General features: G+C 48.9%; 1 protein-coding gene across 2 annotated transcripts; it reads left to right on the forward strand.

Annotated features, from left to right (window-relative positions):
- The first annotated feature begins 1,964 nt into the window (after window positions 1-1,964).
- Window positions 1,965-11,754, forward strand: BRD2 (bromodomain containing 2). 2 transcript variants are annotated; one of them, XM_069488735.1, is made up of 13 exons: window positions 1,965-2,198; window positions 2,610-3,951; window positions 5,513-5,816; window positions 6,399-6,536; window positions 7,047-7,185; window positions 7,265-7,479; window positions 7,576-7,950; window positions 8,473-8,601; window positions 8,791-9,039; window positions 9,146-9,408; window positions 10,377-10,681; window positions 10,880-11,002; window positions 11,112-11,754. In XM_069488735.1, the coding sequence occupies exons 2-13, from the start codon at window positions 3,926-3,928 to the stop codon at window positions 11,246-11,248; spliced, it is 2,403 nt and encodes an 800-aa protein (XP_069344836.1). In that variant the 5' UTR covers window positions 1,965-2,198; window positions 2,610-3,925; the 3' UTR covers window positions 11,249-11,754. The 2 variants fall into 2 exon arrangements, with proteins under 2 accessions (XP_069344836.1, XP_069344837.1); XM_069488736.1 differs by lacking the exons at window positions 1,965-2,198; window positions 2,610-3,951 and adding an exon at window positions 6,072-6,163 and having other exon boundaries at window positions 5,754-5,816.
- The last annotated feature ends 4,033 nt before the right edge of the window (window positions 11,755-15,787 follow it).

A 15,787-nucleotide genomic window follows, 5' to 3' on the forward strand; every position in this document is an offset into this window, starting at 1 on the left:
GCAACCTTGAAGCCTCCCTTGGAAGGTTCCAGGATCCAGGTGAGAAGGGGCCCTTGGGGGGCGGGGATGTTGTCAGTCATTTAAGTGCTTAACCAATGGTGGGGAGTCCGGGAGGGGGATTCTTGGGGTTCAGAAAAGAATCCTGAGGGTGGGAGGATTTGTCCTTCAAACAGTTTATGGCCAATGGGAGCATGGAGGGGGGCGAGCGGGAGAGGGCTACTTTGAGGGGGAGGGGAATGGCTAACCTCATGCCTCCATATGAGTTGGAGGGCAAAGGGGTGAGGGGGCGGTGTAGGCCCCCCATTCCATTCGTCCTCTGGGGGTACAGCAGCCCGAAGCCAGGTGAGAAGGGATCCTTTTGGCGGCCCAGGGAGGGGGTGACCTGGTGGTGGGCAGAGGAGTGGGAATGGTGGCTGTAGTTACTACTCGTGGATGTGAATGCCTTTAGAGTTGGCAATCCAGGTTATGAACTGAGATTGTTCCCAGGCGCCAACTCCTTTTCTCCGCAGACACTCTGGAAGGAGCATTTCTGTGCTCCCTTTGTGTCAGCGGTAGGAAGCTCAGTCATCACATGGCATGCTGGAGGTTACGCTTCGAGTTGCTTATCGAATTTGTGTGCACTCACGTAGACACGGCCTGTGGGGCCTTCCGCACAAACCTTTGTTACCCCTGTAGGGTCTTACCTGAGCACGTGTCTACTTAAGGCTTGGGGTGGGGGGCGTTACAAGCTGAAAGCTTCGGAACAGAAACTAGGCCCAAGGTGGGTGCTGGGAGGTGGATAGAAAGTGTGGCGTGAGATGGGCGGGAGGCTCGGGACCTGGAATGATTTCACAGCTCCCAAGGTTTCGGATTTCTCCAGGGTGGCCTGTTCCATTGCTTCCTTCATCCCATCCCCCACATCCTCCAGCCTGAACAGTTCTCTCCTTGTGTACTGCGGGGGAAGGAACGGAAAGGAGGCAAGAGTTACTTTTCCAAATTACTGAGTAGCAGTAGCCTGCCCTGTGACTCATGTGGAGGATAGGGAGGGATCGGGGAGCAGTGATTTTCTGGAATGCGGGGAATAAACGAGAGTAATATCTGGTGCCGTATTCCTTTCTAAGGCCCAGTATTTTCTCAGCCTCCTAAATTTTTCTTCCCTGGCCGGCCCCCTGTGGGCCTCTGTTCTGACCTGCAAAGCTCCGTTGGAGAAAAGCAAATAGGGAGGTTGGGCCACTAGGGGGAGGGGAGAAGGCCTCTGCAAAGTTGCTGTGTCATTGCCCTCCCTGCTGCAGCCACCCGGGGGCGGGGGGGAGCCGCGTGTACTTGTGGGGGCCAGGGCCTGATCCCTGGTGGGGGGAAGGGAACTCTGCTTTCCTAATGCTCACTTCCCCCCGCGGGGTTTGCCCTACTCGGGTGGTCAAGATGACGGGAGGTTGGCGGCCATTTTAGACGCAGTAATCAAGGTTTGGGCTGAAGGGCTGCTGCGAAGGAGGGAGGGTGGTGTGGTTGGACTTCAGGGACCTAGGCCCTTACGAGCCCTTCGCGGGGGAGGGAAAGCTTTAATTAAATTCGTTCATCTACATTGATTTCCTTTCTTAGATATGTGCACATGCTTTTCTCCCTCGGTAGCGAGGGAAAGGGAAATGGGGGAGGTGACACCCCATCAAAGCCCAGGTATTCTCCGGTGGGGGAAATCCTTTTACTCTCCTGTAAGGGAGCTAGGACGCGGGGAGCCCCGGAGATGCTTTAGATATCCGGACCTTGAGCTCTGGTTCTTTATTCATACAGTCTGTAACCCTATTCGGATAACCAAATTATAAGGAAGACTTAGTGAGTTGGAGGAGGGGGCGAAGCTGAGCTCCCAAAATGGCTCCTGCCCCTCCTCGGAGGCGGACGGCCCGGGGGGAGGGGAGGAGGGGAGAGAAGGAGGGGGAGGGCTAGTCTGAGCGGCTGCCGCCGCCTCCTCCGCTCGCCCTCCTCCCTGGCGCTGACCGATGGACGAGCCGCTCCGTGGGGAGGACTCCGGACCCTGGTGGGGGGATGGGGGATTCTTTCGCCCCCGAGGCGGAGGGACCCTAAGAGGGGGGTACGAGTTTGCCCCGAGGTAGGGGAGTGTGGGGATAGGTCTGACCGCGCCTGGAGGGGGAGGGTGATTCACCCCTGGCAGGACTTGTTTTTTCCAATCTGAGCCAGACGCTGGAGTGAAGTTTGGCGAAGAGGTGAGGTGGGTTACATTTTATAGGGTAGACGGATCTGCTTGGAGTTTTTGCTCCCAGTTTAGGGTTTCCGAGGTTTTTGTCGAGCGGGCAGATGTTTGTGTTGGTAACCGAAGGTATGAATGGGGAGGGCTTAGAGGGGTGCTTGGCGTGTCAGTTTTGGGGACGTGTTCTAGGTTTGGTGACTTGATAGGAACTTTTTGGGAAACATAGATAAGAAAATGAGTGTTTTGTCTTTCGCCTGTTTGGCCTGGGGAACGGAGGAGAGGATTTTAAGGCGGTGGCAAGCCTGTATTTTAGGTTGTGGAGCATAGGAACGTTAGGTTGCTTCGTCGCTACGTTCTAAAGCCCTTAGTTTGTTCGCCAGTATTACAGGCCGCGGCTTCTAAGATGGCGTCTTCTTTCTCGTTTCAGATTCCTCACCGCGGCGGCCTTACTGCCGAGTACAGCCGCCCGCCGGGCGTCTTGCGGCCACACCCCTGGCGGCCGAGGCCGGCTACGCCCACGCGACCCCTCCCATCCCCCCGCCCGTCTGGCCAATGGAGGAGCTACGAATGGCACGACCTGCCCGAGCTGGGCAGTCTCCAGTTGCACGGTGCTTGGAAGCCTGGGAAGACTTTGTTGGAAAGGGAGGCGGGGAGAGGGTGCTGAAGGCTCTTGGGCGATGGCTCCTGCACCCCTTCCAACCTCCCTGTTTCCCTGGAGTCGCCGAACCACAGCTCAGCCAATTGGCTCAGAGATGTGGCGGGTTGCCACTTCCCTATGGGTCTATGCGGCACTCCTCTGCCTGGTGACTGACACCTTGGAAATGAGATTTGTGACGTCATCGCTTCGGCCGACCAATAGAAAAAGCTCCCGCGGAGAGGTGTTCCTCCCCCTTCGACTGCGCTGGTTCACGCGCGTGAACGAGCGCGCGCGCGCTGAAGGGGTGGGGTAAATCTCGAGCCGGGAGGCGCGCATGAGCAGCGAAGCTCCTCCCCCCCGCCTATATATAAAGGGCTGGCGCGGGGCTCGGCGGCGCCATTTCGCGCTGGAGTGGAGCGGCCTCTAGAACGAGCTGGAGGATTCTGCCTACCGATACAGAGCCTTCGAGTCGTCGGGGGCCGCCATTACAATCCACGTCCATCCGCTTGGAAATGTCTTTCGTCTCGGCTTATGACCGGTCACGGCGGACAGTGCAGACCCCATAGAAGCCCCCGAAGCTCCCCTCTTTCGGGCCCCGCCCAATCCTCGGAGTCTGTCCATCCCCTCTTCTCCGCCCTCAAGAGGATTTCAAAGATGGAGGCGGCGGCTCCTTAAACCACTTTTCGTGTTCATCCGCCTCCATCCGAGATCGAAACGGGACCTCGTCCGCCCGGGACGGTCCCGACAAGAAGAGGGGACCCCTGCAGACTAACAGCGGGCTGTATTGACGACGGTGTCTGGGATCAGGGACCGTCTTTGGGTTTGAAGAGTCAGTGCCCCCTCGCTCGCCCGCCTCAGCTGAGGCCGCCGCCATTTTCTTGCTGTTCGTCGCCTGCGGAGCGCGCCAAGCTGCCGGGAGCTCTCCGAGAGGCTGCGAAGGGGCTGCCTTCGAGCCGGCCAGGCGGGCGGGTTGTCGCCTGGAGTGCCAAGAGCAACGCCCCCCCCCCCCCCCTACTTCCCGGGTTATGCTGGACCGAGCGGTGAGGGGAACCGAGGCCACCCGGACTTTCCGCGTCTGAGGGCAGCGCCAGTTCCCTGCGGTCAAGATGCTGCAAAACGTGACTCCCCACAAGTACGTCCCCGCGAGCCGCGTGGGAAGGGGGACATTGGGGGGCATCGGCACGGGGGTGTGGGAAGCCGTGTTCGGGGGGAGTACGGAAAGACTCCGGCGCGTTGCTGTTGTGCGGCGCAGCTGTTGGCTCGGCTCGCGGAGGATGTTCAGCGACGGTTTTGGAACAGTGGCGGCGGCCCAGTTAACTGCGTATGGGGGCAATACAGGTTGTCAGTTCATACGCTACTTTTTACTGCCGTGCCCCAGCCTTAACTGAGTAAGGCAGAGCTTGTTTGGCGGTGGAATGTAGTGAGGATGGACATTTTAAGTGGGCAGCCTGCCTCGCTTTTGCTTCTGATGTCTAGCGACGGTTTGTCATAGCCTTTTTGGGGAGTTCGTGGCCATCTCCAGTGCCGTGTAGGGTTGCCATGGTGATAGAGGTGGATAGGAACTGGCAACGGGGATTTCCAGAATAGGATAGAGGGATCACACTCTCCCAGCCTGTGGGTTCCTGATGTCTAGAGTTAAGTCATTAAATCTTTTCTTGTCTTCTGCTGACTGGGTCGGTTTGTGTGTTTTATTTGGTTGCGGGGGATGGGGGAGATTGTTTTTCCTAACATCGAGTATCCTTCGGGATAGAAGGGTGGAGTTCTCCCAATTATGCTGTGCGATGTAAACAAAGAGATGTAATGTCTTAAATCTTAGGTGGTGGGAAACATCTGATCGGGAGGAGCACTAGAGGGGCTGTAAACTTGAACCACGGTTGGCCTTTGGTCTACAGAGTTGGTGTTACAATGGGAACTGTTAGTGGAATTGGCATTTCGCAGTGGGGTGGATGGAGGGGGCTATCTATGAGGGGACTTGCTGACCAACTGTTTGGGCGGCTGTCTTGAGTTCCCTTGGAGGAGAGCTTTATTTGGTGTGAATAATTTTGGGAGGCTGGTAGCTGAGTTATTCTCATCTGAATTTGTTTTTGAGTTGGTATTGTTCTTTTGTTGGATTTCTAGTCTGTTTTCTGCTGTGGAGTTAGTTAACGCAGAGCTTGTGGAGGATGCTGATTTCTATCCAGATGTATTCTTAGGTGGCTCACCAGCATTTTATGAAATTTTTCTCTCTAATTACTTTTCTTCCTCTATTCGCTAGCTTTCCTCAGGTTCAGCCACCGTGGCAACCACCAAACCCCCAAGTAAGGAGGAAGCTTGGGGTTTGAGTTTCTTAGTTCCACCAATTTTGCTTAAGCCCCATGCTCATAGGGCTACAGTTCTCAGATGTTGTGTCCTATCAGAAATTATCTTGGAGGTTTTTTTTTTTTTTTCTTTTAGATTAAAGAGAACACAGATAAAGCTCATCAGATTCTGCAGAAACAGGGACCTAGATAGATACACTAAAAATAAAAGGTAGGGGTAACAACAAAAGCTCCGAAGATTTCTTTTTGGGTATTGGTTCTGTTTGAGAACAACTTGCAAAAGCTTAACCACCTCACTTGAAACGAAAGCCTAGATTTATCAGGTACATAATGCAAATGCACTTTTTTTGATGTCCACAAGATTACTACAACTAATTTTGTTTCCCTTTTTTGCAGGCTCCCTGGGGAGGGGAATGCAGGGTTACTGGGGCTGGGCCCAGAGGCAGCAGCACCAGGGAAAAGGATTCGAAAGCCCTCCCTGTTGTATGAAGGATTTGAGAGCCCCACAATGGCTTCAGTGCCAGCTTTGCAACTGACTCCTGCCAACCCACCACCCCCAGAAGTGTCCAACCCCAAAAAACCAGGACGAGTTACCAATCAGCTGCAATACCTACACAAAGTGGTAATGAAGGCTCTGTGGAAACATCAGTTTGCATGGCCATTTCGGCAGCCTGTGGATGCCGTCAAACTGGGTCTGCCGGTGAGTGGAGACATTCGAGTGGGGGAGGTATGGGAATGAGCAAGAATGCGTGTGAATGGGGGTGGGCTGCTTAGTATAGGTGCTGCGGCCCCTAGGGAGTTCCCATTTCTCCTCTGTAGGGCAGACAGCCACCATATTTCAGGATTCTTGGTCCTTTGTGATTGATCCAACTGCTTGCTATCGCTATCTTGGCATCTCTCATTGTGCCCTCCATGTGTCCTTCCTTAACTTTTGTGCCCTGGCTCCATTTTACAGATTCCCACCCCGGGTTGGGAGAGGACCACGGTGGCCAAAATTCTTAGCTTCTTCCTTTCCCTCATGCAGCCCATGGATAGCCAGCCCTAGAGGTAATGTCACAGGATGGGAAGTTTTCAGAGTGGGCGGGAGGGTGGGTGGTTAGAGAAAGGCAATAGGGGCCTCCTTGTGGGTATTAAGAATCCCATTCCATTTTTTTGTCCTATAGTTTAAGTGGGGCCGCAGTTTAGGGAGCTATACTCTTGATCAATAGAGGGTGTGCGTGTGTGTTTGCCTAGGAAAATAGGCATTTTTCTGTGGCTCTGACCTAGTATTTCTTTTTTTTAGGACTATCACAAAATTATAAAACAGCCTATGGACATGGGTACTATAAAGAGGAGACTTGAAAACAATTATTATTGGGCTGCATCAGAGTGTATGCAAGATTTTAATACCATGTTTACGAACTGTTATATTTACAACAAGGTGAGTTTTTCTGTGTGTGTTCATTTAGTAGCTGGGGAGAGGCGGTATTTCTATTATTGCTAGATATTTTTCCTACACGAAGTTTAAGTCCTGTATTATTTGGGTAGTCAGGGTCTAAAAAACCTGAGCTCCAAATGGTGCTACTGAACACAATGGTGTATGTGGCTTCAGAGCTCCAGAGTTAAAGGTTATTTAAATAGAACACTATTCATGCTTGGGTGGTGGTCCTGTTTCTCAGAAAGCTCCAGAGACCTGAGAACAGGATCTGTTTTTCTTGTCAGTTCTCCATCCTTCTGAACTTGAAGGGACCATGTGTTTATTTTCTTTGTTGTATTTTGAGTTCAGAGAAAGTGGAAATTAGTGGCATGGTGTAGGTAATTTTCAGCTCTTGATGACAAAAGATGCCTAAGAGGGTGTGGTAATGGCTTGGGGCAGGATTCCTGAGAAAGATGGTATATCTACCTCCTTTTGGCATTTGAACTTTTAAAATTGGTGTTTGTGTTTCTGTAGCCCACTGACGATATTGTCCTGATGGCACAAACGCTGGAAAAGATCTTCCTACAGAAAGTGGCATCAATGCCACAAGAGGAACAAGAGCTGGTGGTGACCATCCCTAAGAACAGCCACAAGAAGGGGGCCAAGTTGGCAGGTAGGAAGAGTAGTTTTGCAAATTGAGACCTAAAAATGGGAAAGAGAATCAAACTAAACTTTTTCATTCCTTTTTCCAGCAATCCAGGGCAGTATTACCAGTGCCCATCAGGTGCCTGCTGTCTCTTCTGTATCACACACAGCCCTGTATACTCCACCACCTGAGATACCTACCACTGTCCTCAACATTCCCCATCCATCGGTCATTTCTTCTCCCCTTCTCAAGTCCCTGCACTCTGCTGGACCCCCACTCCTTGCTGTTACTGCAGCTCCCCCAGCCCAGCCCCTTGCCAAGGTATGGATCTGAATTTTCGGGGGTGATGGGGAGGGGAAAGGTCTTGAATGAAGTGGGCCTGAAGTAATAAAGCTCCTATCTTGTTTCTCTCTACAGAAAAAAGGTGTAAAGCGGAAAGCAGATACTACCACCCCTACACCTACGGCCATCCTGGCTCCTGGTTCCCCAGCTAGTCCTCCTGGGGGTCTTGAACCTAAAGCAGCACGGATTCCCCCTGTACGTAGAGAGAGTGGTCGTCCCATCAAGCCCCCACGCAAAGACTTGCCTGACTCTCAGCAACAACACCAGAGTTCTAAGAAAGGAAAACTGTCAGAACAATTAAAACATTGCAATGGCATTTTGAAAGAGCTTCTCTCCAAGAAGCATGCTGCCTATGCCTGGCCTTTCTATAAACCAGTGGACGCTTCTGCTCTTGGCCTGCATGACTACCATGACATCATTAAGCACCCCATGGACCTCAGCACTGTCAAGGTACCCACTGCATGGGGCAGATGGGATGCTCAGGCAGTGATTGGAGCCTGGGGATGGATCATCAATAAAGTATTATGTCTCCTTATGGGCACATAACAGTCTTTGATTCTTGGTATTTTACTTTAATAAAATAGTGGGGTAGAGGTCAAGTGTTCGAGGAGAATTCTTGTTTCCTAGAGTTTGAAACAATAGGGTGGGGTTTCTTTGTGTTTTGAGCAACACTGTTCATCTGCGGTTCAGTACTACTAATGTGGGGGTGTTGGATTAAGGAAGTTAAGGGATGGTAGGATAGTCATAGGTCACCTCTCCTCCCCTGTCACTTAGAAATGATTTCTTTTTCTAGACATAAATATTTCTTCAACCCACCCAAATTACTTTGACTTCAAACTTGAACCCCAGGGCACAGATCCTTAAGGTGATCCCCACTGTGCCCTCGAGAGAGGGCTCTTGTGGTGTCTGGGGTTGTCAGGGAAAGGTGAGTCTTCCTGCCTGTGCAGCTTCTGATGCTGCCTCCTTCTGCAGCGGAAGATGGAGAATCGTGATTACCGGGATGCACAGGAGTTTGCTGCTGATGTGCGGCTTATGTTCTCCAACTGCTATAAGTACAATCCCCCAGACCATGATGTTGTGGCCATGGCACGAAAGCTGCAGGTGAGTGTAAACACTGGAGCTTGAAAAATAAATGGGTATGAGGAGAGAGTTTGTTACCTGCTGTACAGCCTCAACGTAAGGCTCTCCCCACTTTGTACGGTTGCAAATTGGAGGTATAGCACTGGGTGGCTGGGTATAATCAGGGTACTGTATACTAGCGTAGTTGTGAGTGTGTGTCTGTTTTTCTAGGATGTATTTGAGTTCCGTTATGCCAAGATGCCAGATGAGCCACTAGAACCAGGGCCTTTACCAGTATCTACTGCCTTGCCTCCTGGCCTGGCCAAATCATCTTCAGAGTCCTCTAGTGAAGAAAGTAGCAGTGAGAGTTCCTCTGAGGAAGAAGAGGAGGAAGATGAAGAGGATGAGGAAGAAGAAGAGACTGAAAGCTCAGACTCAGAGGAAGAAAGAGCTCATCGCTTGGCAGAGCTGCAGGAACAGGTATTTTGTTTTCTTCAGTTTTTACTGGGCAAGAGGTTCACGCCCTGTCTTTTTCATAATTTTACCTAGTCTTTTCTCATTTCATACCTGTTTTATTCTTCTCTAGCTTCGGGCAGTACATGAACAGCTGGCCGCCTTGTCCCAGGGCCCAATATCTAAGCCCAAGCGGAAGAGAGAGAAAAAAGAGAAAAAGAAGAAACGGAAGGCAGAGAAGCATCGAGGCCGAGCTGGGGCTGATGAAGATGACAAGGGGCCGCGAGCACCTCGCCCCCCACAGCCCAAGAAGTCCAAGAAAGCAAGTGGCAGTGGGGGTGGCAGTGCTGCTATAGGCCCTCCTGGCTTTGGACCTTCTGGAGGAAGTAGCACCAAGTGAGTTCTCACTGGGTAGGAAGCAGAGACTTAATTTGGCTATTTCTATCTTTCCGGCATGTAAAATCTCCCACTTCTTGCAAAGTTTTCTTTAAACCCCAGGGATCAGTAAACCTCTATATGATAGGCTTTGAGGACCATAGGGTCTCTTAGAGCTATTCTGACAACATAGTGTAAAAGCAGCCATAGGCAGTAAGCAAGTGAACGTAGCTGTGTTCTAATAAAACTTTATTTGCGAAGACAAATGGCAGATTGGATTTGTTCCTTGAGCCATTGTTTGCCTACTCCTTCTCTAAATCAATAAATCTAGACTTGTTTTCCATGGTGTGGTAATTCAGTAGTGCTTTGGGGAGCAAAAGGTGGACCCACACCAGTATACTTAAACAGGCATACCTTGTTTTATTGTGCTGCTCACTGTTGCACTTTGCAGATATGTTGTATTTTTTTTTACAAATTAAAGGTTTTTAGCAACCCTGTGGGACCTTGGCCCCATTCCCCCCCCCCCCCCCCATCATCTAGCTTAAAATAAATTAGAACAACTTCAAAACAGGGCTCTTGGAAGTGAACAGGGCAGCTATGGCCTCAGGGAACTATCAGGGCCTTTGCACGCTGTACTTGTTGGCAATAAAGTATTTTTTCACTAAGTTATATAGGTTGTTTTTCTAAGACATAATGTTATGGCAAACTTAATAGACTTCAGCACAGTGGAATTGTAACTTTTATGTGCACTTGGAAACCAAACTCAGTACTTCTGAGGTATCCCTGTATTAAGTTTTCAGAGTCCAAACTAAATGTAAAATGTTTTGCTTCCCTGATACAGTGTCTTCATTAACCCACCTCTACTCAGTTATTCGCCTTAGTGGAAAAACAAAAGCTCCGCATTAGATAAGGATTACTGGGTTGAATAGTGGGAACATGTGGGGAGGGTTACTAAAGTCACTTCAGTTGGCAATTTCCTTTGTCCATAGGCTGCCAAAAAAGGCCACAAAAACGGCCCCACCTGCCCTGCCTACGGGTTATGATTCAGAGGAGGAGGAAGAGAGCAGGCCCATGAGTTATGATGAGAAGCGGCAGTTGAGCCTGGATATCAACAAATTACCTGGGGAGAAGCTGGGTCGAGTTGTGCATATAATCCAAGCCAGGGAGCCCTCTTTACGTGATTCAAACCCAGAAGAGATTGAGATTGATTTTGAAACACTCAAGCCATCCACACTTAGAGAGCTTGAGCGCTATGTCCTTTCCTGCCTGCGAAAGAAACCCCGGAAGCCTTACAGTAAGTATGAAATCAGGTTTACCAGTAAGAGTGGTGTGGGGTATGTTTGCAGTTGGAATGGTCAGCTCTCAGGGTGATGGGATGGGGATGCCTTGGCTGTCTCCTGGTAAACACAAAAGGAACTTGGCAACCCCAAGGGCCAGTAACATAAGGTGCTTAGGGCAGACTTAATGAATCCTGATGCATTTGTGTTCCCAGCCGTCAAGAAACCTGTGGGAAAGACAAAGGAGGAACTGGCTTTGGAGAAGAAGAGAGAATTAGAAAAGCGGTTACAAGATGTCAGTGGGCAGCTCAATTCCACCAAAAAGCCCCCCAAGAAAGGTGAGTATACTTTTAGACTGCTGTAAGTGTGCCGTGTCCTGTTCCTTTTGACAAGTAGAAGATACACAGACTTTGTGTATCTTTTTTAACTTTCAACTTTGTTCTGCAGTGAGTGAGAAAACAGAGTCGGCCTCTGCACAGCAAGTAGCGGTGTCACGCCTCAGCGCTTCCAGCTCCAGCTCAGATTCCAGCTCCTCCTCCTCTTCGTCATCGTCTTCAGACACCAGTGATTCAGACTCAGGCTAAGGGGCCAGGCCAGATGGGGCAGGAAGGCTCCGCAGGACCGGACCCCTAGACCACCCTGCCCTACCCCTTCCCCCTTGCTGTGATACTTCTTCATCTCACCTCACCTCCCCCCTCTGTAGGAGAGCTGGCTCTGCAGGGGGGAGGGATGCAGGGACATACACTGAAGGAGAGATATGGACAAAATAAGATTGAATTCCCAGCCCCACTGGGAGTGACCTTGGGCACAGAGCTCCCACTGAAAATGATGGGTGGGGCAGAGGTACAGAGAGGGGAGTGTGTAAAGGCCCTGGTACAGTTACCTGAGGCCATAGCTGCCCTGTTCACTTCCAAGGGCCCTGTTTTGAGGTTGTTTGTTCTAATTTATTTTATGCTAGGTAAGGCTGGGGGGAGGGGTGGGGCCAAGGTCCCCTCAGCCTCCATGGGGAGGGAAGAAAGGGGGAGCTCTTTTTTTACGTTGACTTTTTTTTTTTTTCTACTCTTGTTTTCCCTTTTTTCCTTCCGCTACATTTGGGGCTCTGGGGGTTTCGGTCATCTCCCCATTTGGCCCTTGGACTGTCTTTGTTGATTCTAACTTGTAAATAAAGAAAATATTATTCAAGTTTTGAGTTATCTTAATAACATTTGTTTCTATAGTGCTTCAGAAGGAACATGGCTAGGATTGTCTTGAATTTAGGGGAAAATACTCCTGAAGGGAGAAAAAGGAATAGCCATCCTATAGTTAACTTTTAAACAAACTGTAGACTCTTGCTTAGTTAATAAAGTAAATGCACCTGACCTTTGTAAATTGCGTCTTTCAAAGTAATCTATAGGTCTACAATTTGTTGTGGTGTTTTTTTTGTTTTTGTTTTTTTTGTTGTTGAGACAGAATCTCACTTTGTTGCCCAGGCTAGAGTGAGTGCTGTGGCGTCAGCTTAGCTCACAGCAACCTCAAACTCCTGGGCTTAAGCGATCCTACTGCCTCAGCCTCCCGAGTAGCTGGGACTACAGGCATGCGTTACTATGCCCGGCTAATTTTTTCTATATAGATTTTTAGTTGTCCATATAATGTCTTTCTATTTTTAGTAGAGACAGGGTCTCGCTCTTGCTCAGGCTGGTCTCGAACTCCTGACCTTGAGCGATCCACCGGTCTCAGCCTCCCAGAGTGCTAGGATTACAGGCGTGAGCCACCTCGTCCGGCCTGTTGTGGTTTAGATGAAGAAATAAACCCTCTGGCTCATTGATGCTTTAACTCAAAATTTGAGGTAGGCTCTACGGTTTTCTCTATGGTGCTGAATGTCTCCCGAACACACTAAAATGTGAAAGGCCGTGGGAGGAAGCCAAAAGTGTGTACTTGATGTGTTGGGTTCACTGCCTTTAAAGGGCAAATGTATCTACTGCATTATTAAATTTTGCTACCAGAAGTTTGATACTATCCTGCGCAAAAACCAGACCTCCATCTTTACAAAAAATGGAAAAATTAGCTAGGCATGGTGGCACACACCTATAGTCCCAGCTACTCAGGAGACCAAGACAGGAGGATTACTTGAGTGCAGGAATTGGAGGTTGCAGTGAGCTATAATGATGCCACTGCACTCTAGCTGGGGCAATAGAGCAAGTCTCAAAAATTTTTTTTTACTGCTTTAAATATTGCAAAGTCATAGAGCCCAATTAATAGAGGACCATTTCAGAGTATTCCAGTAATTCTTACTGAAACTCAAGTTTCAAAACTCATTTCTGCATAATCCCTTGTCTTTGCCTAAGGGTAGAGAAGGGTTTATAATTCAGGGAGCTGGGGTGTGTGGGTTCTGGAATTTACAGCTGTAATACTGGAAAAGTGATTTGACTTATGGGCCACGGTAGGAAACCTAAAGACCAGGAAGTGGGAATCAGGAAGCATAGTAAAGCAAATGGTTGGTTCTGCCACAAATAATGTTGCCAGAAACTGTGGGATGGACTCTGGCAGAAGTGGATTTTTAAAGTAGTACAGCCTCTAGCAGTGATTACCAACTCTCCAATTTTTAGGATTGGAGATTAAACTGGAGCAACATTTTTCAAATCTCAGGGAATGACAATGCAAAATTAGGTTTGAGAACCACTTGTTACTGTTTTGCAAACCCCTTAGTTTTAAAGGGGAGGAGACCGTTGATTAGGCTTTTTGGCTAACTTAATTGTGGAGTTCACTAATGAAGAGCTCTTAGGCTCCCTTTGAGCTCTGGTCTCCATTTGAGAAGAGTCAGATGTTGGCAAGTCAGAAGTACTTAATAGAGCTTTGTTTGGGGGACAGTGGATGAATAGAGCTTTGGGGGGCATTGGGTGATGTGATATGAATTATATTACAAAAGTCTAAAAATGGGAGTAAACATTAAGATTTCAAGTAAGTGCATATCTATATATAGAACTGCATCTCATTTCAGAAGGACTGTAAGGTTTGAATTGGATTAGTTTTGGGAGGAGACCAATTACAGGATTTTTTCAGTCTATAACTGCTGTACCCCCTTCTCATGTACTTTTAAGAATTATTTATAGTTTGGAAAAATTAAAATTTCAACCATCAAAAGGTAGGTTTCTGACATTGTGCCTTTGCAAGGCCCTTATAGTTCTCTGTAAATTGAACCCAGATGACCCTACATGCTACGAGATAGAGAAGGTCTGGCTCATCCCTTTGCAGAACAGGCAGGCTGAGACTGGGAAAGGGGCTTCAGAACTGCCATACACCAGTTGGGCCAGTCTGTCCTTTGGTTGACCTTTTGCCTTAGTTGAATTCACTGGTCTAAGCTGGGGCTCTCTATCTCATCCAGTCCCCATTAGGCATTGTAGTTGCAGTTGGGTTGGATTCCATCCTGGTTGCCAAAGTACTTCATTCCAAAAGTAACAAGCATAAGTCTCCAGCATGACTAGAAGGATCAGCTGTCCAGTTAGGGGCATTATTTCCTCCTATGCTTTTCCCTCCCTGCTTTTGGAATCTGGTTCCACTGCTGCTGCTTTCCCCCCACTTCCCTCATGCCATTTGCTCTTTAATGCTTCCATACGAAGCCGGTGGAGGTGAGGGTAGGGGCCTATTTATACAGTTAACATATATTTTTGTTGAGTTCCCTTGATTGCCTTTTCAACAAACAATACTAGGTCCATATTGCCAAGCCAGGGGCTGTAAGGTGAAGATACAAAGAAGACAAGGCCTTGACCTCGTGAAGTTGCTTAGTAAAAATAGAGGGCAATTATTAACTATCATGGTATGGAGATTATACTGATTGATTCCAAGACATGGCATGACTTGGTCTTCATAGACTATTTGTTCTTACTGCACCTCAATTTGTGGACCCCAGTCCCAGCCCTGCCAACCTTCCTGCTCTTGGATTCCCTCGGACTATGTTATTGGAAGTCTCTGATTCCATGAGTGACCAGCATGAAGGACTCCCAGGACAAGGACCAGAGCTGGCTGGAGTTATTCCCTGGGGCTTGTGCAAAATTACCAGAAGGAAGTCTGAGCGATGAAGACAGTGGCTGTGATAAAGAACTGGGAAGGAGATGTAGGAATGGTAGAATGGAACTGATGTGATGTTGCCATGATCTCACACCTTATGCTGCTTTCCCCTTTTCTGGGTCATCACCCTAGTTTAACCTCTGCAAAATCCCACTAGCTGGTCTCCAGCACTGAATGAGACACCTTGGTCCCCTACGAGTTTATATGCTGGGAGCAGGGAAAGGGGCAACACTAGACAACCAGTCGCAATTTTTTTTTTTTTTTTTTTTTTTGTTGAGACAGAGTCTCACTTTGTTGCCCAGGCTAGAGTGAGTGCCGTGGCGTCAGCCTAGCTCACAGCAACCTCAAACTCCTGGGCTCAAGCGATCCTCCTGCCTCAGCCTCCCGAGTAGCTGGGACTACAGGCACGCGCCACTATGCCCGGCTAATTTTTTTCTATATATATATTTTTAGTTGTCCATATAATTTTTTTCTATTTTTAGTAGAGACGGGGTCTCACTCTTGCTCAGGCTGGTCTCGAACTCCTGACCTTGAGCGATCCACCCGCCTCGGCTTCCCAGAGTGCTAGGATTACAGGCGTGAGCCACCGCGCCCGGCCCAGTCACAATTTTAATAAAAAAATGATAAGTAGTTCTAGCAGGGCAATGTGCAGAGATCTAGCAAGAATTTAGAAAAGAGCATTCTGATCAAATCTGAGATCTGTTCAGACATCTCAAAAGGAAGTTCCTTCTTTCTGTTTGTATCAGGAAGGGGGTGGGGGTTAGTGCGCATTGCCAGTAGAAGAAACAGCAGCTGAGAAGGTGATCCTGAGTGCAGGTGGTGCTGAAGCAGCAAAGATGAAGGTGCGTGCTTCCAGATAAGGCCAGAAAGTAAACCAGGAAGAGCTAGATCAAGAAGAGCATTTCATACACGAACATGATCTGAATTTATATCCTATAAACTAATAACTCACATTTTGGGGGGCACTTACTGTGTGCCAAACACTGTGCCAAAAAACCTGTAAACTCATTGGGTCCTCACTATAATCCTACAAGGTGAACCTTGTCGCCGTTTAACAGATGAAGAAATGAGGAACAGAG

This window comes from Eulemur rufifrons, chromosome 15, assembly GCF_041146395.1.
Source record: "Eulemur rufifrons isolate Redbay chromosome 15, OSU_ERuf_1, whole genome shotgun sequence".
Classification (NCBI taxonomy): domain Eukaryota; kingdom Metazoa; phylum Chordata; class Mammalia; order Primates; family Lemuridae; genus Eulemur; species Eulemur rufifrons.

What these genes read in the sequence shown, in the direction of transcription:
- BRD2 (XM_069488735.1), top strand. Translation starts at nt 3,926, where the DNA reads ATGCTGCAAAACGTGACTCCCCACAA. An exon ending in CCATGGCACGAAAGCTGCAG is followed by an intron (nt 8,602 to 8,790) that starts GTGAGTGTAAAC and finishes CTGTTTTTCTAG; the next exon opens with GATGTATTTGAGTTCCGTTA. An exon ending in TCTGGAGGAAGTAGCACCAA is followed by an intron (nt 9,409 to 10,376) that starts GTGAGTTCTCAC and finishes CTTTGTCCATAG; the next exon opens with GCTGCCAAAAAAGGCCACAA.